Source organism: Leopardus geoffroyi, chromosome B1, assembly GCF_018350155.1.
Source record: "Leopardus geoffroyi isolate Oge1 chromosome B1, O.geoffroyi_Oge1_pat1.0, whole genome shotgun sequence".
NCBI lineage: Eukaryota > Metazoa > Chordata > Mammalia > Carnivora > Felidae > Leopardus > Leopardus geoffroyi.
Window position 1 is genome coordinate 104,588,523 of NC_059327.1, and position 26,116 is coordinate 104,614,638.

Below are 26,116 nucleotides of genomic sequence, written 5' to 3' on the forward strand. Positions count from 1 at the left end.
ATTATGTATTCAAATCTATATTTGGAGTGTTGAATCAACAAAAACAGTTCTAGTTTGTTAGTACTATGACAATTCAGGTGGTTTCAACTGAATAGTTCTTTAAAAAGAGCCAAAATTAGATGTTGCAACTCATCTGAGTTGAAAATACAAATCTATGAGACTGCTGTTAAATATCAGAAATATGTTTATGTTTCAAATAATACATTTAAAATAAAAGCTACACAAAGTTTTTGAAAGATATTAAAAATACTTGAAGTCCATTTTCTAGTATTTTACAATGTTATAAAAGCAGTAATTAAATACAGACATTTCAAATACAATTTAAAAAACTTTACAGTATTTACAAACCCTCCATACTAAAAGTTATGTTAAAAATAAGCTTTCTTAAAAGATAAAGTTTAACATAGTTCATATTCAAGTATTTCTAAAGTAAGAGAAAATAGAGTAATAATCACCTACATTTACAGTTACACTATTTAAAAACTTCTCTAGGTTTGGGGCGCCTGGGTGGCGCAGTCGGTTAAGCGTCCGACTTCAGCCAGGTCACGATCTCGCGGTCCGTGAGTTCGAGCCCCGCGTCAGGCTCTGGGCTGATGGCTCAGAGCCTGGAGCCTGTTTCCGATTCTGTGTCTCCCTCTCTCTCTGCCCCTCCCCCGTTCATGCTCTGTCTCTCTCTGTCCCAAAAATAAAAACTTCTCTAGGTTTGATAACTGGGTGCGGTTACGTTTTTACAAGCAATTATTTTATATTTATCTAGAAATACTCATTTTAAATCATTTACATTTTGCAATATTTTAACAGTTTAAGGAATTGGTCAAAATGTTAAATTTATTCATCAGTTTACAGAATTAAGTTTATGTATAAAGTTTATTAATGAATGTAAGAAAAATTTTAATTATGTAATTATTTTCTTAAGTGGACAATACAAAAACTCCTAAACCACAATAAGTTTACCAATTTAGTACAAAATAAAATGACAACTAATGAAATAAGGCAATTAAAGTAACTTATAAGGTCATCCTGATAATGGAAACCTTTATTTTTAAAATAAAGCCCTCTCCATGAAAGTAGTTAGGGTAAAATGACTATCCGTTTAGAGTAGAAAAATGGGAGAGCTGCTCAAATTAATACAGTTCATTAAAATTAAACCCTCTATGAAAGGCAGCAATTGAATCTGGAAACCCAAAAATATTTTCAGATTCAAGAATCTGAAGATCACTAAAATGGGTTGACAACCTATAAAGATGTAAGGTTACAGCAGGGGAAATTTAGGCAGTCACAGTGAGATTCCCAATAAGAGGGCCCTAACTTAATTCCTAACACTGGTTATTAGCAGCCCAATGTAAACCAAACCAAAATAAAACCTTTCACATTTCATATAAAGTTAGAAAAAGTGTTAACAAATAAATATACTAAAGTTAAGAATTTCACTTATTTTTAGCTTACATGGCTGAAATAAGTTTATGAATACATACAACAAAGGCCTAATTTATGTTAACTAGGCATTCTGTAGATAAAAGTTCTAGGAGCAAAATTAAGTTTCTTCTCTTCTGACCTTAAGAATTTAATTTAAAAATTGCTTTATCATTAAGGCTTTTTTTTTTTCCTTTTCAAATGCTATCAATTTCATGGGTTGATATTTTTTAAGACACTTAAAGGGATTGCATGTAACAGACTATCACAGAAGTCAAAAACAAATGGGTGAAGCCCTCTTTTGGTTCCTTACCCATTAGAAAGTGCTTCTTAGTAAAGCAAATACTGCTTTGACTACACAAACTATGTATCACCTGGTATTTTTCCATTAGCATAGTTTATCAATCTACATATGTGAATATTGGTTAGTTTAATACTTATGGGTCTGTTAGCCACACATAAAGGAACAAAGTACATTTTTATTCAATTGCAGCAGTGACTTTTTGCATACCCCCCAATTTTCTATTTTGCAGGCACACCAAGGCTATTCAAAGGGAATTTCTAAAATATCCAATAAGTTGATCACAAAATAAAAAATATATATAGAAAGTTAAAGCGATTAATGACTTTAAAAATGCCATGGTTTTAATTTCATGTATTACCAGGTTTGGTCAGTCAATTCCTATTATTTTTAATGGCCTCTGAGAAGTATAAGCTTACCAGTTTCATCATTTATCTACTACAATGTATACTAGGTTTATATCTTTGCTCAGAAGGGCAGTTTGAACCAAGACTATTGTGTAACACCGGTCCTAGCCCTCTTTCACTCTGGGATAGCGAATTATCATTACAAAAACCACTGCTCTCCGGAACATAGAGCTTGGGTCTCTGATGGTATTTCAGTCTGTATGTATCAGTCATGCAGCTATCAACTGAAAAATAGGTAGTTAATGAAATGGTCTCATTTGGACAAGTAGAACTAGAGTCTATTTCTGGTTGGCAAAACGCATCAACAACTGTACCCAAGTCTGCCTGAAAATCTTTAGTTGAAGAGCCGGACAGGTAGTTTGGTGTGTTGCCAACATGCTCTTTTACTTGAAATGTTTCCTTAAGTCTTTCATCATTCATGTATGTACCCACTTCTGAACCTGGTTCTGGATCCAGACTTAAACTGTGCTTTGGAAGACTAAAAGAATTAGCTTTAAATGTCTCTGTAAGTTTGACATTATGTGTGGAACCATTTTTCTCTGACTGTGGCACACTGGTTATAGCATATTTCTTTGGTGGCAAAGGAGGCGGATTATGGCTAACAAGGTTTGGCATCTGACCATCAGATCTGCAGGCTGACTGAATTATATGTTCCCTGGATAGAGACTTCTCAGAGGAACACTGTTCCATCACAGTTTGCTGCTCGATGAGAGGAGCAGTTTCTGGCTTTAACCCGACAGGTCTCATGTGTGAGGACCACAAAGAAGATGGTAAGACTATTTCGTTACTGTTCATTATCTTTCCAGAAGCAGAATTATCATCAATGTGAAGAAGTAAACCTGTTCTCTCAGAATTTTCTGTATTAAACCACTCAGAAAATTTGCATTCACTTGATGTTTCAAGTTTCTGTTCATTTGACTGGTGGATATGCTCTCTTGCTGCAGTGTCCTTCAGTATCTGTGGACCTGACGAAGGGAACAACTTTCCATTCGTTTCATGTATAATATGTGACCTGAAACATAAAAACAAAGCTAAAACACCAAATATAAATAGGCAAAACTGGGGGAGAAACAAACATTTGTCCTGCAGTTTAATTTCTCAATATACACTTTATGTTATTTTTGTAACAGAAGTGGGAAGATATTTATAACCATTAACATTTTACACTCTCTTAGTCCGAAATTTATGCTAAAATATATGAATGCCAGAAACACCTATCATTACCAAAATCAGATTTCTAATAATTAGAAGCATAATTAAAAAAAAACTCATTTCAACTTACAAGCATGGAAATTGCATTTATTTGTGATAAAATGTAGCATAGACTTAAAAAAAAATGTTATAAGCAAACACTTCAATTCCCTAAAACACTTCTCAACCAACATCACAAAGTTTATACCAATAGAGACAACTTTAATTTTGACATGTAATGCTATAAAAGGCTGGCATACTAATTAAAAATAATTTGATCAGGAGTACCTTTAGGTAATGATTTTTTTTGTAAATCAGTTTTAGAATTTTTAATATATATGTATATCTGTTATTCTGTTATTATATATTATATAATACCAAGAGCTTCAAAAACAAATAGAGGAACAAAAGAGAAAAAATGGTCTGAGCCCTCTCTCAATTTCCAAGAGACCCTGTCTACAAAGCCATGTTTTTTTGCTAATGACAAAATGCTATACATTCGACTCTAATTTGTTTCAATTATTAATCAGCCCTTAAGATCTTGAGTTGCACAGACTGTAAGTAAAAATAATAGTTACTACATGCTGGCCACTATACTAGAGCTTTTCTGTTTCTTTCTTTGATCTACAACAGTATTCAGGTAAAGATTATTCAAGTAAAGACTACTATCCCCCTTTACCTGCGTGTGGCCAAAATCACCTGGCTGATAAACAGAAGAACTAGGAATTGAACCCAGATCTGTTTGTCTCCAAAGGCCATGTTCTCAGCCACTACTCAAAGATCATTTAAATGGCAGTTACCAATTTTACAAGAAAACTATAAGACACAACTGACACAACATTCCAGAGAGCATCTCCCTGAGTCAGTACTAGACAAATACTGTCAAACTCGTGGCCTCCCTTTTCTAGACCTCATGTTGACCAGCCCCTATCTAGCAGCTCAGTCTTCCTTCAGACAGGTAACTATAATATGGCTAAATAGACTTCAGCTTTCGATGTTTGTGTTCTCCTGAGGTTAGGCCTTGACGGGGGTTTGAATAATTCAGAAACTCCTCAGCACTCCTCAGCAACCCTTCAAAGACCACTGTTAGAGTGATAACCTTATAGGTAACGATTTTTTTAAGTTTATTTATTTTGAGAGCGTGTGAGCAGGAGAGGGGCAGAGAGAGGGAGGAAGAGAATCCTAAGCCGGATGTCTGTGCTACTGTCAGTGTCAGCATGGAACCTGACGTGGGACTTGAACCCACCAACAGTGAGACCATGACCTGAGCTGAAATCAAGAGTCAGATGCTTACCTCACTGAACCACCTAGCTGCCCCTAGGTAATTAAATTCTATGGTGAAGATAAATGATATTACATTGTAAATTTTATTTTGCTATATGAAAATTATTTTTCTCATGTGAATTGCATGGAATTGATGCAAAGAGGCTCTGTAGGATAAGAGCTATATTCAAATTTCAGCTCCATTGCTTCAGGCAAATTACTTAATAAAAGCCCTTAATTTTCTCTTTGGTATAATACCATCTACCTCCTAAAAGTGCTGTGAGGATGACAACAATCATGTATTGTACCAGGTACTTTGTAGGCCAGGCTCTCTATTCTCAGGTCCTTTTAATGATCACTTTTAATGAACAGACAGGCATCAATAAAATTGTAGACCCATTGTTTTCAGAGCAGTAATATTAATTTACAGCCTATCTGATAAAGAGTTCCTATAATACATGCATTTAGTACAGAAAATTTTAGTTTTTCCAAATATTTTTGATTACCTCTTTATCAAAGGATTTTTTATTTGTAGATGTGACTCTGGGTGGAACTCAGATTTACAGCCTACTTCCAAATTCTTGAGTTCTTTTCTGAAGCCTGAGGTAGGGAGAGAGAAAAATTAAATTATTTAAGTGATCTTTTATAATTTACTCCACTTATACTTCTCCATAATTTACATAAGGTTTCCTATAAATAGGTAATTCTCTTACAACTAACAGAAATTAATTCTTCAAGGCCCAGCTCAAATAATACCTCTTTTCTGAATGCTTTATACAAAATAAATGGCTACTTCTACTACCACTTGGAAATGTTAGCAATGTTATTGGGGCTACACTGCGTGGAGCTATGTTGTTTCCCCAGTTACGTAAGACATATTCTTTGCCGACAAAGTGGTGGGGAAATCGTGCATCTGAAGACAGATGGCTTGGGTTGAAGTTTAGATTTGCTAGTTATGGGCTAGTAACTTTAAACAAACCTCTCAATCCCTTACAATCTGTTTCCTCATTTATATGAGATAATGACACCTCTTTTACCTTCCTCACATGAACATTAGGAACATCAACTGAATTAAATATGTGGGAAGGTATTATGATACATGTAAGATGTTATGTCATCATCACTAACTAGCTACCATTTACTGACTGCTAAGTTGTTAAGAGGTTGATAATAATTATTTCATTTAATCTTTACAAGTGAACCCCATTTTTACTTGAAAGACAACAAACGCTGGTTACTCAGAGTTGGGCACCTGGCAGAAATTTTCTTAAAAATTAAAGACATGAACCTATCATTTCCAAGAAAACAACTAGCATTATTTATTGCCAATGATAGAATTCAAGCTTTTGGATGAAAATTAGAATTTTGGAAAACGGGTATCCACCATCATGAGTTTTGTAGCTTCCGATAATTATAAAGACTTTCTGCTAACATCTGTGGCAATATTAACAAATGTGCTTTTTTAAATTATATAAAGAAATGTGTCAACATTTGGAAGACTTGCAAATTTAGCAAATCAATATTTTCCAAATGAGGTTAGTAAAAAAAATCATGAATGAGTAAAGTAAATCATTCTTTAAATACTTAAAATTTTCCATTTTAAAGCCCAATACAGTAATTATTAATATATATTGCCCATAAAAACCAAAGCTCTTTGAGGTCCTTAACATTTTTTAATAGTATAAAAATATCCTGAGATCAAAAAGTTTGAAAACTACTGCTACAATTGATTGAAAATAGTTGTCTTTTAAAATCTCAGTCACAACTGTTCTGTGAAATGATTCCCTCCCCTTTTTTTTTCTTTTCAAATTTTTATTTTTTAAAGTTTATTTGAGACAGACAGAGCATGAGTGCGGGAGGGGCAGAGAAGGAGACACAGAATCTGAAGCAGGCTCCAGGCCCTGAGCTGTCAACATAGAGCCTAATGCAGGGCTCAAACCTACCAGCTGTGAGATCATGATCTGGGCTGAAGTCGGAGGCTCAACCAACTGAGCCACGCAGGTGCCCAAAATTTCCCTTTTTATACCCCAAGGAAGTTAGGTGACCCAACTGATGCTATGTAACTGGTGACAGCATTCAAACAAATCCAGGGTTAACTCCAAAGTCAGTGCCCTTTCCCCTACCTGCATGCTCTCTTTCACATATGCTACTAAAATCTGAGATCATCATACAGAATTCTCCTGTGATGAAACTAGGCCACTAGTTTGAACATCAAATAACATGATCCACTTTAATGTGCTGATGCCTACAGAAGATATCAGAATATATGGCATTAGCTTGAATTTTCAATTGATTGCCTATACTTCTATACAATTCTACTTAAGTTTTTCCTGTATCCTCCCTTATTTTTAGATGGCATTGTTATCACATTCATTTATGTTTTCTTTCATTCTCATGCTTTTAATTGTACTCCAAACCTATGAATTGAAGATTACAGAGAAGGGGCGCCTGGATGGCTCAGTCAGTTAAGCATTCGCCTTCAGGTCATGACCTCACGGTTTGTGAGTTCGAGCCCTGCATCAGGCTCTGTGCTGACAGCTAGGACCCTGGGGCCTGCTTCAGATTCTGTGTCTCCCTATCTCTCTGCCCCTCCCCTGTTCCTGCTCTCTCTGTCTCAAAAATAAACAAACATTAAAAAAAAAAAAAAAAAAAAGATTTCAGAGAAAACAAAAGTTATTAAAGCAACAACTTTATTTTTTAAACAATAACAAAGAACTTTATCTTAGATGGCTTTTTATCCCTAAGTTGATCTTCTGGGTGTCACTCAAAGTTCAGCTGGAATCTATAGTTGATCAAAACATCTAACTATTATCCTATGGAAAAAAATCTGTATTTGATTACCATCAGGCTTTGCAAATTAAATCTTCAATTTCTAAGAAAGAGTTGTGTAATATATATGAGAATTTAATACCCCATATGCAAGATTGCTCACACAGTAAATGTTAGCTTCCAATAAAACCTAAGATAGTAGAATGAGAGGAACTAAGTCTGGCATTCATTTGTTTAAGACTTAACACTCCTACGTCCTCTAGACTGCAGTAAGCTCTTCATTATTACACGATACATTCCCTTTTTGTTATTGTTTCCCTTAGTATAATATCTAACATATAAGATACATTCAATGAAAGTCTAGAAAATGAATAAACAATTACATGCAAAACATACTGTTTTTCTTCTCTTAAATTACCACCACCCTGTCCACAACGTTGCCAACTCACAGAACCAGAACTAGATAAATATAAACTGAGTCAAATTCTTCTTACCTTTCCTCTTGACCTATTTCAACTTTAACAAGTGCCACACTAATAAAATCTTAAAAATAAAAGGCAGTATCATTGATCCCAGGGAGTGTTAGTTGCTTGTAAGCCTGACAGATTGCTGAGGCTCAAAAACAGCCTCTCTCTTCAGCAGCTACTTTATGATTATTTAGGAAAAAAAAAAAAAAAAAAAAAAAAGGTAATGTCAAAAAGAACTGATAATTTTTTGGACTTGAAAAATTAGAAAGTTGGGGCGCCTGGGTGGCGCAGTCGGTTAAGCGCCGACTTCAGCCAGGTCACGATCTCGCGGTCCGTGAGTTCGAGCCCCGCGTCGGGCTCTGGGCTGATGGCTCAGAGCCTGGAGCCTGTTTCTGATTCTGTGTCTCCCTCTCTCTCTGCCCCTCCCCCGTTCATGCTCTGTCTCTCTCTGTCCCAAAAATAAATATAAATGTTGAAAAAAAAAAATTTAAAAAAAAAAAAAAAAAAAAAGAAAAATTAGAAAGTTGAAGTTACATTATCATTTTCTACTCACTTTGATTTTAACTTCAGAATGTTTACTTCTTACCCTAATTTCAAGTTTATTATTCACAAACACCAGAAAAAATACTTAATTCTTAAAGAACTCTTTACTATTAAAGTATGTACAACAGACAGCAGGAGGCAGCAGAGGTCTTATAAATATGTTTGAAATTTTCATGTCACTATGGCAGGCATTCAACCAAGTGGTTTGACTTCAGAATTCCAACTAACTTAAAAATAGATGTGTTATTTTTCTCTTCTGCTGACATAGACATCCATGTGTCTTTACTGGGAATTTTGGCTCCAGGTCCTTTGCAAACCAAAATAGTTCAATTTTTACACTTGGCACAGAAGACAACACCAAGGTTTGAACTAATAATGCTAATTTTGATACTGTATTTTTAAAAAGCCCAATAGTCAAGAAATCAAAATATATACTTCATCTGAAAAGATGACCCTGGTTTAAAACAGGCTTAGGTAGCAATAAAACCAAACTGCTGGTCTAGACAATGTAATCTTCACTCTTGTTGTATAGGGAGATTTCAAAATATAACATGAGCACTACTATTACAAAGCCTAAACACATTCAAGAGCAATAATCCAATCAATGATCTGATTTACAATAAAACAAAAATTCTGTAAATAAAATTTGAATACTTTGGAAAAATCACAAAACTTTAACTGGCCTGTTTCTTTACCTTCTTTGTTTCTTTTTCCACTCTGCCTCCAGAGATCATATTCCACCAATTACTGTTCTGTTCTATTCTTATCTTCACACCTTTTTCTTCCTCTGTACATCATTAGTTCCTTACCCTCCATAACCTAAACGCAAAACTAAGCTCTTGGTTTCATCTTTCTCCTCTAGGTACTGCTTCTTCGCTATTCACAGCAAAGGTCTGGAGAGACATGTGCTAAATCCATTTCTTTACTTCTCTTTTATTAACTTATTATTCTACTGTAATTTCTTAAGATGTTTTATTTGAAAATGTCAAAAAGTCCAGAAAAATTGAAAGATTAAAACTAGTGCAAAGAATACCTGTATATCTTTACCCAGATTCACCTATTAACATTTTGCTCCATTTTTTTCTGAGCAATTTTTTTTTTACATTTATTTATTTTTGATAGAGACAGAGCACAAGTGGGGTAAGGGCAGAGAGAGAGGGAGACACAGAATCTGAAGCAGGCTCTAGGCTCTGAGCTGTCAGCACAGAGCCCAACGTGGGGCTTGAAAACTCACAAACCGCGAGATCCATGACCTGAGCCGAAATCAGATGCTTAACCAACTGAGCCACCCAGGCACCCCTGAGCCATTTTAAGTTAGAAACATCATGGCCCTTTGTTTCTCAATAATACTTCAGTCCTACCTCAGCTTGCTTCTATTTCGAATGTCCTTCTAACACTGCTTTTTACTCTTTCACTAATGACTTACGGCTAAATCAAACCTGTGCTTTTTAATCCTTATTCTGCTTAATTTGTGACCACTTGTCTTCTTTTTTTTTTTTTTTTTTAATTTTTTTTTTTTCCAACGTTTATTTATTTTTTTGGGACAGAGAGAGACAGAGTATGAACGGGGGAGGGGCAGAGAGAGAGGGAGACACAGAATCGGAAACAGGCTCCAGGCTCTGAGCCATCAGCCCAGAGCCTGACGCGGGGCTCGAACTCACGGACCGCGAGATCGTGACCTGGCTGAAGTCGGACGCTTAACCGACTGCGCCACCCAGGCGCCCCAGTGACCACTTGTCTTCTTGAAGCTCCCCATTTTCCTGGTTTCCCTGTGATAATCTTATGTCCTGTATTTTCTCATACCTTTAGCTCTTCCCCATACTTTCCCAAAGTTGCTCCTTCTCTCTATCCTTAGTTCATCTCTCTTAGCAAACCCCAACTTTTTTCCTCTACTTTTTGCTCTGAAATCTCCAGTTTTCCTGAGTGATGTCAACTCCCATATATGTGGCTGGTTACCCAGTACATAATCTCTCCTAAATTGTAGACATATGTCCCTAACTGGCTAATACATCTATTTAACCCAGATGATAAACAAAACAATCCCAAAATACATTGGGCATCTCCTTTCATCCCCTGAAAGTTGTTTCTTCTTTCTATATTCTTTGATTTGGTAAGTGGTGTAACTATTTATGTAAGTCGCAAATACAGCTTCCTCCTTTTCCTCCCCTTTGTACATCTGTCATAAAAGCTGACTCCATTGTCTACAAATTCTTACAAACTCAAATCTTCTCTTCTGACACTGGTACTGTCTTAGTTTATGCCCTCACCCTTTCACTCCAGGCTGTTAAAGCAGTCATCTAATTTTTCTCCCACTGCTCCGAACTCACCCTCTACATTGCCACCAGAGGCTTTCTAAAATGCAGACTGGAGTGTATTACTCTTCTTGTCCTCTGCTGCCTTTCCACTTACTGTAGAATTTAAAAATAGCATAAAAGTTTCATCATGATTTGGCTTCTATCTACCCTCTATCTGTCATCTGACAACTTCCACACATGCACTCAGCCTTGCATACACTAAACTACCTGTATTCTTCCAATGTGATACTTTCTCCTGACCATGTGAACACATAATTTCTTCTGTCTTGAATGTAATTTAAGGCATTTGAAATTCTCCTTATTAGTGACCCATTTTAAAAGAGGAGCTAAAATAATCTAAATGGCACTGTGAAATTCCAACAGTGTATCTGGACAATAGCTTTAGGCAGCAAAAACCATGACATAGGCAGAGAAATCTATGTATCTTTGTCAATGAAAAAACATCAATGAAATAATTACTATGGCATGGCACTACTGTAGATTCTTGGTTCTCTAACATCAAATAAACTTGTACAGGCTAATATTAAAAACTGACTTAAATATCATAAATAAGAAAGTAAAAAATTTCTAAAGCTCCTTAACTTTCTAAGTCTTATAGCATATAACAGAAAGCAATTCTTTAGGTCAATACTGTAAGTGTGCCCCCATTTTATAAAGAAATAGGACAAAGCCAAGGAAATCATACCAAATCACAAAGAATTAAATTAAACTGTGCCTTACTTAAAACAAAAATCCACACAGGGAATGTGTTTAGCTTGGGGAAAAAACACCTATACTATTTTAACATGTTCTCAAAGAGTAGGGAAGGGGAATCCATAGAGACACCATGGGCAGGGGCATTAACAAAGATCCTCAAGGCAAAGACCAGGTGAGAGAACTCTGGTAGACTCTGAAGTTTGTTAAATAAGAAATAATTTTAACATAATACAATTTATGTAGTTAAATAAGTGGGTTACGTAAAACCACAATAAGAAACCTACTTCATACCCATTAGTGATGGTAATTATCAAAACAAAACAAAACAAAACCCCAGAGAACAACAAATGTTGGTGAAATATAGAGAAGTTGGGACCCTTGTGCATGGCTGGTGGGAATGTAAAATGGTGCAGCTGCTGTTGAAAACAGTGTGGTGGTTCCTCAAAAAAAGAAAACAAACCACAACAACAACACATAATTACCAAAGAATCCAGCAATTGCACTTCTTGGTACCTACTCTAAAGAACTGAAAGCAGGAATTCTCAGATATGTGTACACCAATGTTCACAGGAGCATTACTCGCTATACCCAAAAGATAGAAACAACCCAAATGTCCATCAATAGATGAATGGATAAACAAAATGTGTTGTGTTATACAATGTATAATTATTCAGTCTTTAAAAAGAAATAAAATTTTGACACGTGCCACAACATGGATGAACTTCAAAGACATTATGTTAAGTGAAATAAGCCAGTCACACACACACACACACACACACACACACACACAAACAAATACTGTATGATTCCACTTATCTGGGGTACCCAGAGTAGTCAAATTCATAGAGATAGAAAGTAGAATGGTGGTTGCTGGGGGCTGGGAGGGAGGGGGAAATGGACAGCTTTTTACTGAGTATAAGAATTTAAGTTTGAGAAGTTGAAAGAGTTCTGGAGATGATGGTAGTGATGGCTGCACAGCAATGTGAACGTTCTTACTACCACTCAACTGCCACTTTAAAATGGTTAGAATGGCAAACCTGTAATGTGTATTTTACCACAATAAAAAAATATTCTCATGTAGGTTATATACATACGCTTTGATATTAAATGGGGAAGCCCACTACAAAGCTCTTACAGCAATACATTCTTGACCATCACAATCTCTATGACCTTGTGTTTTTATTACTATCAGGAAGCAAGCATAATTTTGTAAAAAGTACTGAACTTGCACTTATTGTTCAATTTCACCGACTTCTGCTGTTGATTTCTGGCCAACCCTTTACTGCTTCCTGTAATACTTGGTTACCAGACTTTTATCAGATTTTTAAACAGGCGAGACATTTTATATAGGAAAGGAAGGTTATTTCCTTAATATAAGTGTTTCCTTCTGATATTATACCATTTGATAAAAACAACATAATTTAACATTTCATCATATTCAATGTCTGTAACCTTAAAATAATCTCCACAAAAGCCTTAAGAATGATAAAGATTAAAAAACAAACTAAAAATTTGTTCTTCATGGCTATTTTTTATTGTGAAAAATTACCTTTTCTAATCCTCTGAATTCTAACATTTGAAAATATGGTCTTTGATTGCAACCTCAATAATCCCCTTGCTTATCATTTTCCTTGATCCTTCTCCCCCAGATGCTTCAGCTATATCCTTTCAATAGCAACCTGAATTCTACACACATTCATAACATCTAATTTTGTTTCTGGGCTATGTATGAGTAACAGATCACCTATAATAATGCCCCACACCATGAATATAATTACTGTTTCCAAACTGAACTTTTCTAACAGGGTGTTTATCCATTTTTCTATCCTGTCAACTCCTGTGGTAGACATCAGGACTGTTCATGCATATTTCAGTTCACCTTCCAGGCACTAGTAAGACTGCTCTTTTCCACCCTCTTTGAAATTAGGCTTGGCTGTAAGACATGCCTTGGCCAAGATGTGAGTGAAAGTACATTCATCATTTCTGGGTTGAAGTTTTAAGAGCTCAGGCATGATTCTTGTGTCCTCCTTCAATCTCCTCTCCCCACAATACTGCAAGGATCAGAGAAGCATCTGTGGAGATGTAGTCTCATTAGCCTGGGACCCTGAGTGACTTCTAGGAAGGACTCCATACTGACCTCCACTGGTCATGTATCATGAGCAAAACACAAATGTGTGCTGGCACACTGAGATCTTGAAGTTGTTACCACTGTGTAGCCTAGAGCTTAGCCTATCCTGACTGACACATTCCCCTCTTGGCCCAGTCCCTGAACTAGCTATCCCCATCCTTTAAAAGCCTTCAAGCATGAATTCTCCCAACTTGCTCATTACTCATAAACTTACCAGTAATAGCACTGTTCCTAGCTTCTTTACTCTTATTACCACAACTTATTCTTTACAGCTACTATTACAATATATTTAAATAAAATTTTACCTTCCAAGTAGTTTTTGCTCTGTTGGGAGGAACAGTTGATATATTCTATATTTAGGTTGCTTGTTTTAACCTGGTCACTAGAAAACAGAACAAAACACACACCAAGTATATCAGTTATCGTGGATTATTTTAGTTAGAATCTAAGAAAAAGGAAATAATACTTGTTAAAGAATTATTATATGCCATGTGCTGTTCTAGGGGATTAATGTACATTATTTAATTTACATCTCACAGCAACACTTAAAAGTAGCTATCATCCTCATTTTACAACAGAAGATTAAGGCTGTCAAAGTCAAATTAATTTGCCCAATACTTAAAATCCAAGACTATCTGGTGACAAAGTCCTGACCTTTCTACTACCCTAGGCTACCCCTTTCCAAGAAGTGTTATGAAATTGCCCTGCCATCCTTAGTCTTTATGACAATGATTATTTAATATAATACAACCAGTTGATTTTTGTGAATCTGGCTTTTTAATAATAAATGTGGTAAAACACCAGCTAATAACAAATTAAGATGTTTTACTTGGATTAAAAGCAGAAATTGTGGCTAGACTGATGTAAGAAATCCACCATTTAAGCTGTGGATGTGTTTTAGAGGTTACACAGGAAAGGGCAAATGTGCTTCTAACGGAAACATAAAAATGTATTCAGAATTAATTGAACACAAACTTAGTTATTTGGCTGTATTCTTTTATACTTGCTAAAGGAAAAATATCTCTTCCATGGAATTGGCTATGAAAATAGAAAATATCCCTACTTCTGAGTTATAGATGTTAGAGATGGGATAATGAACATTAAATAGATTGAAGAATTAAATAATTAGCTTGATGACAGAGATGCAACCAATTTAAATCTACACTGGAAAACCTGTAGTATAGAGGCGCCTGGGTGGTTCAGTCGGTTAAGCATCCCACCTCAGCTCAGGTCATGATTTCACAGTCCGTGAGTTCGAGCCCCGCGTCAGGCTCTGTGCTGACAGCTCAGAGCTTGGAGTCTATTTTGGCTTCTGTGCCTCCCTCTCTCTCTCCCCCTCCCCTGTTCATGCTCTGTCTCTCTCTGTCTCAAAAATAAATAAAAACATTAAAAAATTAAAAAAAAAAAAGAAAACCTGTAGTATATATTAATTATCAGTGGCAACAATGATAATGTATTTCTGCACTTCTAAAATTTCCTAAAAATAAAGTCATTTTCAGAATCAGGAGGTAACTATTAAAAACAGAAACCTGAAATATCAAATAACTTGTGATATCCCAGGTTTCTTCATTCTAAAGTCAAGCTCTTTCCATTACACTTTATTGACCTCAGACTTTGAAAATCACTTCATATAACTAACAAGAGAAAATGATGAGGGAAAAGCATTCATTTAATTTGTGCATTACCTGCAGGATGCTGTTTCTTTAACACCACTGATATCCATTACTGTACCATTTCCATCGATAACAGGTGAATCCAAATTAGCAGATCCATTACTGACATGATCACTACTTTCGTATCCAGACTCAGTCCTCTGCATCTGCCAATTGTCACCGTAAACTTTAGTCTCTTTGAGGCCTTTATTTTTCTCTGCTCCTTTTCCACTTGATTCAAGGGAACTCCTGCCTCCTATTTCCTGCTTCATTTCATCTTCGTATATGGTCATTAAACATTTCTGCTTTGGGTTCTCCTTTGGCCAATTGTTAAAACTCTGATCTTTGCTACATTTAGGTTTGTTACTGATATTTGATTTATGTCTTGGACTATGTTGCCTTTTTTCACTTTCATTAAAAATACTATCAACATTTAATGTTTCCCTCATGGGTTTCCAACCACGATTCCGGCTTTTACTGCTGCCACTGTAACTGCTTCCTTTATCCCTAGAATCTTGGCTGCTGTCTGTATCATATCCAGTGCCACTGTCACTCTTAACTTTGCCAGTAACTTTCTCTCCTGGGGCAAGAATCTGGGATTTACTTGAACTCAGTATTTGTGCAGAAGCTCGACTCTGATGGGCAACTCGGTCATGCTTATATGGTCCTTTTCCTTGACTATGATATAGATGTGGATTTCCATATTGCCTAAAGCCATTTGGGGCAGGAGGTGATCCAGACTTGAAATGTGGAAGGTCTTCATCAACCAAATCTTTAAAAATAAATAATCAAATGAAGATACAAATGAATACTCTTCAGAGACACTTCTCAGTCACAAGTCAAACACCTTGTTTGTAAAGAAATGTTAAGCAGTAATAAGTAAACAATAAGATTTATAGTATATCACATAGAGGTTTGAAGTTAAAAAGTGTTTTTTTTCATTCTCTATCCTTCATGAGAGACATTTATAAGATAAGTGGTTATATATTGATTTTAAAAAATGATCTCTAAGGTAGATCTTAAGATCTAAAAAAAAATTTAAATACTTTAATGTAATTTAATTTAAATATTTTTTTTAAAAAAAACAGTATTTTAGGGGCGCCTGGGTGGCTCAGTCGGTTAAGCGTCCAACTTCAGCTCAGGTCATGATCTCACGGTCCGTGAGTTCGAGCCCCGTGTCGGGCTCTGGGCTGATGGCTCAGAGCCTGGAGCCTGCTTCCGATTCTGTGTCTCCCTCTCTCTCTGCCCCTCCCCCGTTCATGCTCTGTCTCTCTCTGTCTCAAAAATAAAATAAACGTTAAAAAAAAATTAGAAAACAAACAAACAGTATTTTGTCACATTCATAATTAATGAAAATCATAACAACAAGAGTATTTTCTACTTCTTATATTGGTAAAGGTTTAAAAGTTTGTTAAACCAACTGCTGCTGAGGGTGTGAAAAAACAGACACCCAAACAATGTCAGTGAGAGTGCAGAATGGCTCAGGCTTTTAGGAGAGCAATTGAGCCACATCCAGCAAAATTAAGAATAAACATACATACCTTAACCCAGCCATTCTCCTGAAAGAATTTTATGCTATTGCTATACATTAAAAAAGTATACAAAAGTGTATGTAAAAGGATATCACTGCAGCAAAAATCTCAAATCAACTTTTAAAGTCTAGCAGTATCATTTAAGTTAATGGCATGTCCATAACGAAAAGAGGATAAAACCATAAAGTGTAAGGCACGCTCATAATGAACTGGACACTATTAACGATGAAACAGAAGAAAGGTGAGGAGCTGCAAGAAAAGAAGCTCTCCTCACTTAATTTTATAACCTTCCTTCTTGTTTGAATGTACCATATGGGTGAAGTGAATCTATAATTACAAGGGAAGTTAAAACATCTAAACAACCACAAGTATTCCAGGCTAAAAGTAAATAAGAACACTCCAGAATTTATTTTTATAGATTTAATAGGTGTATTAAAGAAATCATACTAAGATATATAACATAATATGTACATAAGTATATATGATAAATAATAAAGAAATTATATTAATTTGTATTAAGGTTACAAAATTTAGTTTAAAAGTAAGATTTTAGCAACCCCTTTTCTCAAATGAACACTATAAGCTCTTAGCTTACCTCTATGTCGGCCCAAATCTTTTCTTGGTCCCCTCTCCAAATCCTTCCTTTGTGACGAAAGTAAGTTTCTCTGTTCAATGGCCTTTAAAGCACATTCTCTGGAAATGTCTTTTATTTTTTCCCTTTGATCATTGTGACTTAACTTAACTGTAAAATAAACCATTCTTATAAATGATACAGATCATTTTTCAAATTGCTCAATAAAAGTACAAATTGAACTATATAAAATTTTTAACATGTTATATATTAAAAAGAAAATAAGTATACAATGAACTCATTTTTATCCTAAGCCAAAAAACTCAATGTGCTCTTATCCTGACACTGGAGATGCCTGTTGGCTTTAAGAACTTCTTATATAGCTCCTAAAAACTTGTGTAAAGAGATCTTATATTGAAATACTAAAAGCTAAAGGTAACTGAGTGGTCACTATGTGTCAGACAGCATTCTAAGTCTTAACTCATTTAATTCTTTGAGGTGGGTACAATTACTATCTCCACTGTGCATCAGGAAACTGAGGTACAGAGAAGTTAAAAACTTTCCCAGATTCACATAGCTTGTAAATGTAGAACCAGGATTATGAACCCAAGTTGTCTGGTCCAATGTTTGTGTTTATAATCACATACAGTTTTGGGGCTTACAAGTAGTTATCTTTTAACAAATAGGTAACAGCTTAATCTAAGAGTATGACCAATACAGAGGGTAAAAGATGGTCTCCTTCAGAACTTTTAAAAGCATTTACAGTAATTCCTTGTTTTTGTTTTTTTTTTTTAATTTATTTATGAGAGAGAGAGAGAGAGAGAGAATATTCCAGGCAGGCTCCACACTGAACCCGACACAGGGCTCAATCCCATGGCCGTGACATCATGACTTAAGTAGAAATCAAGAGTTGTATGCTTAACCAACCAAGCCACTCAGGCATCCCTGTAATTCTTTGTTGATGACAACTGTTAATTCGGGATCCTACCACCCTTGATTAAATGGGTTACTTTTATAGTTAGACATTATTTCATTAATGTTCTTTAAAGCTGCTTATAAATTCATCCTGAACATCCACCCAATTCAAGTTTTATGTATTTCTAAACCATAACTACACACACCATGTGGCAATGTCTCATTGTGGACCCAAGTCACAGAACCTGGTTTGTGAAAATTAAATCTGTGGTATGATGTAACAACAGAGAGTTGAATAAAAATTAAGTTAAATATAAAGTACAACTATCATAACTCTGAACTACTGCTATATTCACTAATGGTAAATTTAATTTTAGCCTATGAACCAAATTATTAACTCAGGTTTTTCCTCTCCAAGTTAATATTTAACTCCTAGAAGGAAAAGCCATATTATGACTTTCTTTGGTAACAGTCCAGATTGCCTCCAGCCTATTACAGCCGTCAATATATGGAGAAACCCAAATAGTAGTCAATTGTTCAGATAAAACCACAAGTCTGAGAGAAATGCATTAAGTTAAAAGACAAAATGTTGTTATCTAGTTATTTTCTCTTCATGGCCAAGAATAGTTAAACACCCTCCTTCTGTATGGTACTTACCAGGAATTACAGATTCAGTAAACGAGAAAGGGGGAAGCATAATTACTCAGGGACAATATAAAAATGATAAGTTAAACACATACCTGGCCCTCTACCACCACTTGTTTGAATGTGGTTCCGATTAAATGATGAAATATTATCTGTTGGAAATTTCTGAATTTCTTTCTGTTTTGCCTGATCACCAAATCCATTCTCTTTTGAATTATCTGACTTATAAATTATGGGCTTTTCACATCCTTAAAAGACAAACAAAAATGTATTATTCCCATCCTCCTCCCCACCATAAGAAGTGAAGTTTGAAACTTTTTTTATAGATTTTATTTTTAAGTAATCTCTATACCCAATGTGGGGCTCGAACTCACAACCCTGAGATCAAGAGGTGCATGCTCCCCTGACTGAACCACGCACCCCTGAATCATTTTCTTTTTTTTTCCCCGAATCATTTTTAATACTGTAGACAATCACAAACTCAAAGGATTGACACTGATATATATACATTTTTAAAGAGAACATTTGCCAGACTTTTTTTTTTTTTAATTTTATTTATTTTTGAGAGGGGAGAGTGTAAGGGCAGCGAGAGAGAGGGAGAGAAAGAGAATCCCAAGTAGGCTCTGTGTTGATAGCACGGAGCCCAACTTGGGGCTTGAACCCACAAATGATGAGATCATGACCTGAGCCGAAATCAAGAGTCAGACACTGAATCAACTGAGCCACCCAGGCATCCTTATTATTATTATTATTTGAGAGAATATATGTGCGCTGGGGAGGGGCAGAGAGAGGGACTGCAAGAATCCTAAGCAGGCTCCAAGCTCAGCATGCTCAGCATGAGCCCAACTCAGGGCTTGATCTCACTACCATGAGATCACAACCTGAGCTGAAATCAAGAGTCAGACATTTAACCGACTAGGCCACCCAGGCCTAATAAAATTTTCCTGAACTCTGTTTTACTGAAACTAAATTTTGAAATTATCCTCAAAATTCATTTTATCTTCAGTATATTAATATTCTTTTTTTTTTTTTTAATTTTTTTTTTTTTCAACGCTTATTTATTTTTGGGACAGAGAGAGACAGAGCATGAACGGGGGAGGGTCAGAGAGAGAGGGAGACACAGAATCGGAAACAGGCTCCAGGCTCCCAGCCATCAGCCCAGAGCCCGACGCGGGGCTCGAACTCACGGACCGCGAGATCGTGACCTGGCTGAAGTCGGACGCTTAACCGACTGCGCCACCCAGGCGCCCCAGTATATTAATATTCTTAGTGTGATTGTGATACTATTAAAAAAAAAAAAACACTGAAAAGAACTTTTGAAAATTACCCATATTTTCTGCAACAGATTTATAATGTGACCAGTTGATGACCTGCCTAAGTGCATCTTCAGTAGAAACTGCTGTGCCATCTGGGTTTGCGTAAAACAAAAGCAGTGGCTGGAAGTGGCATCGGATACACTTGGAGACCACATCCTTCCATCTAGTTCCAACCTTCAAAAAAAAACCACAATGAAGAAAATCAAAACAAAATCTTTTAATCAATGTGTTACATAAATAGCAGAGACTGAATTAATTTGTGTATTAAAAAATTTTTAAGAATTCAGTTGTTCATTGTGTTATCTGATCACTTCTATTTTAAACTAGTCTAAATAAAAATTTTTTAAACATTATCATTAAAAAATTGATGGGTAAAATTGTACACCTGCTATATCAAGATTTAGGCTATCAAATTTTAAAAAGCTTTTCGACATACATGGTTGATTGACTTTTGACAAAGATTTAAAGGCAATTTAATGGAGAAATACAAGAGTCTATTCAACAGTGGTGCTAGAACAAAGGATGGTCATATGAAAAATGAACTTTGATACCACTACACATGCACAGCACAAAAATTAAATCAGAATGAGTCATACAAAAACCATAAAACTTAGAGAAGAAAATAAAGAGAAAATCTTAACAACATTGGAGAAGTTAAAGATTTCTTAGGACATCAAACACACCACAGAAGAAAAGTGGTAAAATGGGCTTCGTATCAAAATAAATTAACAACTTCTGCTCTTTGAAAGATACCATTAAGAAAATGAAAAAAACAAATAAATAACCAAGCCACATACATCTAATAAAGGACTGGTGTGCAGCACAAAGAATCTCTACAATTCCTTAATTAGTTAGATACTCCCATTTAAAATAGGCAAAACATCTGAAGACCCTTCACCAAAAAAATATAAGAATGGCCAACAAGCACACAAAAATGTACTCAAAACATTATTAATCATAAGGGAAATGCAAATTAAAACCACACTGAGCTAACATTAGACATTCATTAAAAGGGCTAACATTAAATATTAACAACGTAAAATGCTACTGAGAATGCAGAGCAACTGGAACGCTTACACACTGCTTAATGGGAAGGTAAACTGGTACAATCACTTTGACGATCAATTTGCCAGTTCCTTGTAAAGTTTAACACACACTTATCCCAACCAGAAATTCCACTTCTGAGCATTAGCTAAGAGCAATGGGGTAAAAAATTATGTTCACACAAAAACTATTCATACTTCAGCAGGTAAGTAGATGAAGTGTTATATACCCATACAATGGAACACAACAATAAAAATGAAGCACAGACAGAACATGAATGAATCTTTTTTTTTTTTTTTTAACACAAATGAATCTTAAAAGACATTATGCTTGGTAAAGAAAGCCAAACACAGAGACTGTAAGACACCATTCTTACAAAACTGTAGAATGAGCAAAACTAATCGATAGTGAGATCAGTGTTCTTCTCGGGCCCAGGGTATTGACAGTAAAGGGACATAACAGAATTTTCTGGGTGATGTAAGTGCTCTATATAATGACTGTGTAGGTTACATTAAGTATGTACACACTTGTCCCAGCCCCAACTATACACTTAAAATGGGTGCATTTTAATGTTTATAAATTACACCTCTATAAATTTCATTTAAAAATAAAACCAACCGAATAAAAAGAAAAGCATTCTAGAATACTGGCTTTTGTAGAGAAGGAAGGGATCTTTAAAAAAAAAAAACTCCTGAGGAGCTTTTTCAAACTACGCATATTTAGCTGTTTACCATCCTTACCCTCGATTCTGAGATACTTGAGGAACTAGGAACTTGTTTGAAAACCAAACAAACATAAAACTCACAGGTAACTATATACCCAATTCTTCCTTCAAATTTTTACCAGTTAAACTATGTGGATGGAACCTAAGAGTGTCAAAACGTTGCTACACATGGACTCAAGGTGGAACTGGTTAATAAACTGCTATATCAAAGGACTAACTAATTTGAGCAAAGTAATACCAAAAATTTTTCATTGGCTTTATTGAGTATACTTTACATGAAACAAAACTACCCAGTTACAGTATACAAGCCAATGAATTCTGACAAATGTATACATACAATCATGTATCTCCCCCCCTAGAAAGAAAACTTCCCTGTACCCTCTTTGCAGTGACTGGCAACCAATGATTTACTTTCTGTCACTCTGTTTTTCCTTTTCATGAATTTTACATAAGAAGACTCATAGTTGTTTATGTCTCATTCTCTAACATACAGCTTTTCAGATTTCACATTGTTGCATCTATCAATAAATAGTTCATTACTTTTTACTGTTGAGCATTATATTCCATTGAATGCTTATACCACAATTTGCTTATCCACTCACCTATGGATGGACATGTGAGTTGTTTCCAGTTTTGGTTATTATGAACAAAACTACTATAAACATTAAAGTACAAGTTTTGTGTGGACATGTTTTCAAAGGAGTGGAATTACTAGTTTGTATGGTAACTACATGTTTAAGTTTATAAGAAACTGATAAGCTGTTTTCTAAAGTGTTCATTTAATTTCCATCATTCTTCTGTGAGAGATCACATCATCACCAACTCTTGGTATGGTCAGTCTTTTCAATTTTTGCTATTCTAACAGGTAAGTAATCAAATCTCATTGTGAACTGAAGGTCTATTTTCTTTGTACCTAATAATTTACTGAATACCACTTTTTTTTTTTTAAGGGCGAGGACACAACTTCCTATGACTCTCCACTCTCAGGCTCTTCTAGAACCAAGTCCATGGATTTTTTTTTAGTTCCAGGATTTTTTAAATAGGAAAGTAAATTAAACCTTTATTTTGGTTATCCCAAAAAGCAATTATAGCCAATAATTCATGCACACAAAAATCTTGCAATTCCTTTTTTCATTTTGCTCTCTTTCCTTCTTCATACCTATGGCTGGGACCCCAAATTCTCGTTCATCCCAAACTCCAAGAAGACACTGTTTTACAAACTCAGACCTGGAAGGCTCTCAGGTCTCTCACCCTTCTCATCTTTCCACACCTGTTCTCTTTCTACAGTCAGTACCTCTTTGCCTTCCACTACATTCTCTGGCTACTCAGGTCCTGATGTATTAGAAACATTCAGGAGCTGATGAGGTAAAACGGAATGCACATCATGTCACAGGGGAGAAGGAAGGCCCATGAGAGGATTCTCCTAACTGTGGGGCAAGAAAGATACTGTGAGCCCTCTTCTCACCTTATCACTCCAGCCTTCCAGATTGCCCCTAATGCATTCCCATGAGCCATCAGGGCACTACGCAATGGATACACTCAAAGACCCAGGAGTCACTGTGGGTTGCAGAGTCACTCACAGCTAAATGAGCCCTTCAGTCCTCCTCCTAAGTCCTTGTACAGTACTATACACTTCCTCTGCTGACATTAAGACACCTTGGCCAGATTTACTTTTCTCATGATTTTCTTTAAAGGTAAATAAGGTGAGTAACTACAATACTGTGTGACCCTCAGGAGCTCTCTGTAGGGCTCCCCAGACCACAAATTTTCCTTTTATTTGACCTTGCTGCTAAAAATATTTTGATAGAGCCAAAAAACAAAACAAAAAACAAACAAAACCAATCCTGCAAGTAAACCCGTTAAATTCTTTCTGGAGCAAAGCCTCAAGAGTTTTGGAGTCATAGGGGAGAAGAGCTCTCAGGAACAGGCACACATCGTGGTTGGGGAAAAAGTGAAGAAAAGGGATGCTGAAGTCTTCAAGCTAAATTTTACACATCAAAGCTTTGTCTGAGAGTGCTTATTTTTTGTTTTTCTGTCCTTCTGTTTCTGAATTAGTATCACAAGTAAAAGGCTAGGCAAGTCACATGTGTACTGTGAGCATATTTTGTGTATGTGTGTGTGCTTTAGTTTATGTAATTAATTTTTTTAAGTGTTTAAATTCCAGTTAGCTAACTAACATACAGTGTAATATTAGTTTCAGGTGTTCTCCTGTGTGATTTTTGTTTTCAAGCCTCACATTTAATCCATTTTGTGTATAGTATAAAAAAGTAGTCCAGTTTGATTCTTCTGCATGTTGTTGTTCCAATTTCCAAATACCATTTGTTGAAGACACTATTTCCCATTGCATATTCTTTATTGCTTTGTTGAAGATTAATTGCTCACATAGTTGTGGACTCCTTTTGGAGTTTTCTGTTCTGCTCCATTGACCTACTTGTCTACTTTTGTGCCAGTACCACATTGTTTTGACCACTGCAGCTTGGTAATATAATTTGAACTCCAGAATTACGATGCCTTCAGCTTTGCTTCTTTTTCAACGTTGCATTGGCTATTCAGGGTCTTTTGTGGTTCCACATAAATTTTAGGATTGTTTGTCCTAGCTCTGTGAAAAATGCTGTCGGTTTTTTGATAGGGATTGCATTAAATGTTTAGACTGCTTTGGGCAGTCTAGACATTTAACAGTATTTGTTCTTCCAATCCATGAGCGTAGGATGTTTTTCCATTTCTTTGTGTCATCTTCAATTTCAGGTCTTTCGCCTCTTTGGTCAGGTTTATTCATAGGTATCTCATGGTTTTTGGTACAATTGTAAATAGGATTGATTCCCTGATTTCTCTTTCTGTTGCTTCATTATTGGTGTATAGAAATGCAACAAATTTCTGTACATTGATTTTGTATCCTGCAACTTTACTGAATTTGTGTGTCTGGCAATTTTTTGGTGGAGTCTTTGGGTTTTCTATGTAGAGTATCACGTCATCTGCAAATAGTGAAAGTTCTACTTCTTCATTGCTGATTTGGACGTTTTCTTCTTGGTGTCTTATTACTGTGGCTAGGATTTCCAGTACTATGTTAAATAGTAATGGTGAGAGTGGACATCCCTATCTTGCTGCTGACCATAGAGGAAAACCTCTGTTTTTTTCCCATTGAGTATGATGTTAGTTGTGGGTTTTTCATTTATGGCCTTTATTATGTTGAGGTTTGTTCCCTCTAAATCTACTTTGTTGAGGGCTTTTATCATGAATGTATATTGTACTTTGTCGAATGCTTTTTCTGCGTCTATTGAAATGATCATGGAGGTTCTTATCCTTTCTTTTATTAATGTGGTGTATCAGGTTGATTGATTTGAGATTATTAAACCACCCTGGCAACCCAGGAATAAATCCCACTTGATCACGTGGATGATTTTTAACATATTGTTGGATTCAGTTTGCTAGTATTAAGTCCTACTGGTTGTAAGAACTCGTGAAATTTGGCCTTTTCGTTTTCAAAGCCAAATGTTATGGGGATAGTTTGTTTCTCTCCCTTCTCCTCACCTCCATGTCTCTGCCCTTCCTCCCCTATTCAATGTGGCCTCCTCTCTATCTTTGGTTGTGGAGTTTGTTCTGCCAGTCTTTGGGTAGTTTTCTGGTTATTTATACTGATGTGAGTATTATCTAGTTATATCCATGGGACAAGGTGAGCTTAGGGTCCTCCTACTCCACCATCTTCCCCTATTATCTTTTAATTATTGAGTTTATCTTTTAAATCTATCTTATAAATCTATTGATTTATCTTTTAATTATTGAGTTTTAAGAGACTTTATATATTCTGGATATAATCTTTATTAAATATATGCTTGACAAATATTTTGTCCCAGTCTGTCTTGCCTTTTTATTCTAACAGTATCTTACTGAAGAGTAAAGGTTTTGATGAAATCCAATTTATTGCTTATTTTTATGGTCCATGTTTATCGACTGTATCTAATCAATGTCTCTATACTGACACAGCAATTATCACACTCTTGTCTGATTATTTCCATCTCTGTCACTTTGAGTCTTTCTGACCTTGGAGATCACCTGGTTATTATTCAGAACCCTCTTTTTTGAGGGTAGGAAGAGTGAAGCTGATGAAGTTCCTGACAGAAGAGAAGGTGTGCTCCATTTCCCTACCTTGCTTTCTCACCCCTTACCATGTGATCGGAAGAAACGGGAGTGGTGGAACAGGTCTGTTTTTATTAATATTCCTTCAGG

At 35.7% G+C, this 26,116-nt stretch overlaps 1 protein-coding gene across 2 annotated transcripts in view; it reads right to left on the reverse strand.

The window, feature by feature from the left end:
* Positions 1-889: 889 nt before the first annotated feature.
* The window catches only part of USP53 (ubiquitin specific peptidase 53), a 64,711-nt gene continuing 39,484 nt past the window's right edge, over positions 890-26,116 (reverse strand). For both annotated transcript variants that reach the window (XM_045468735.1, XM_045468746.1), the window contains 7 exons: positions 20,136-20,298; positions 18,904-19,056; positions 17,273-17,419; positions 15,179-15,917; positions 13,799-13,875; positions 5,082-5,175; positions 890-3,133 (listed from right to left, as the gene is read on the reverse strand). In XM_045468735.1, the coding sequence (XP_045324691.1) occupies positions 2,146-3,133; positions 5,082-5,175; positions 13,799-13,875; positions 15,179-15,917; positions 17,273-17,419; positions 18,904-19,056; positions 20,136-20,298 (2,361 nt within the window). In that variant the 3' untranslated portion in view covers positions 890-2,145. The remainder of the gene's footprint in view (positions 3,134-5,081; positions 5,176-13,798; positions 13,876-15,178; positions 15,918-17,272; positions 17,420-18,903; positions 19,057-20,135; positions 20,299-26,116) is intronic.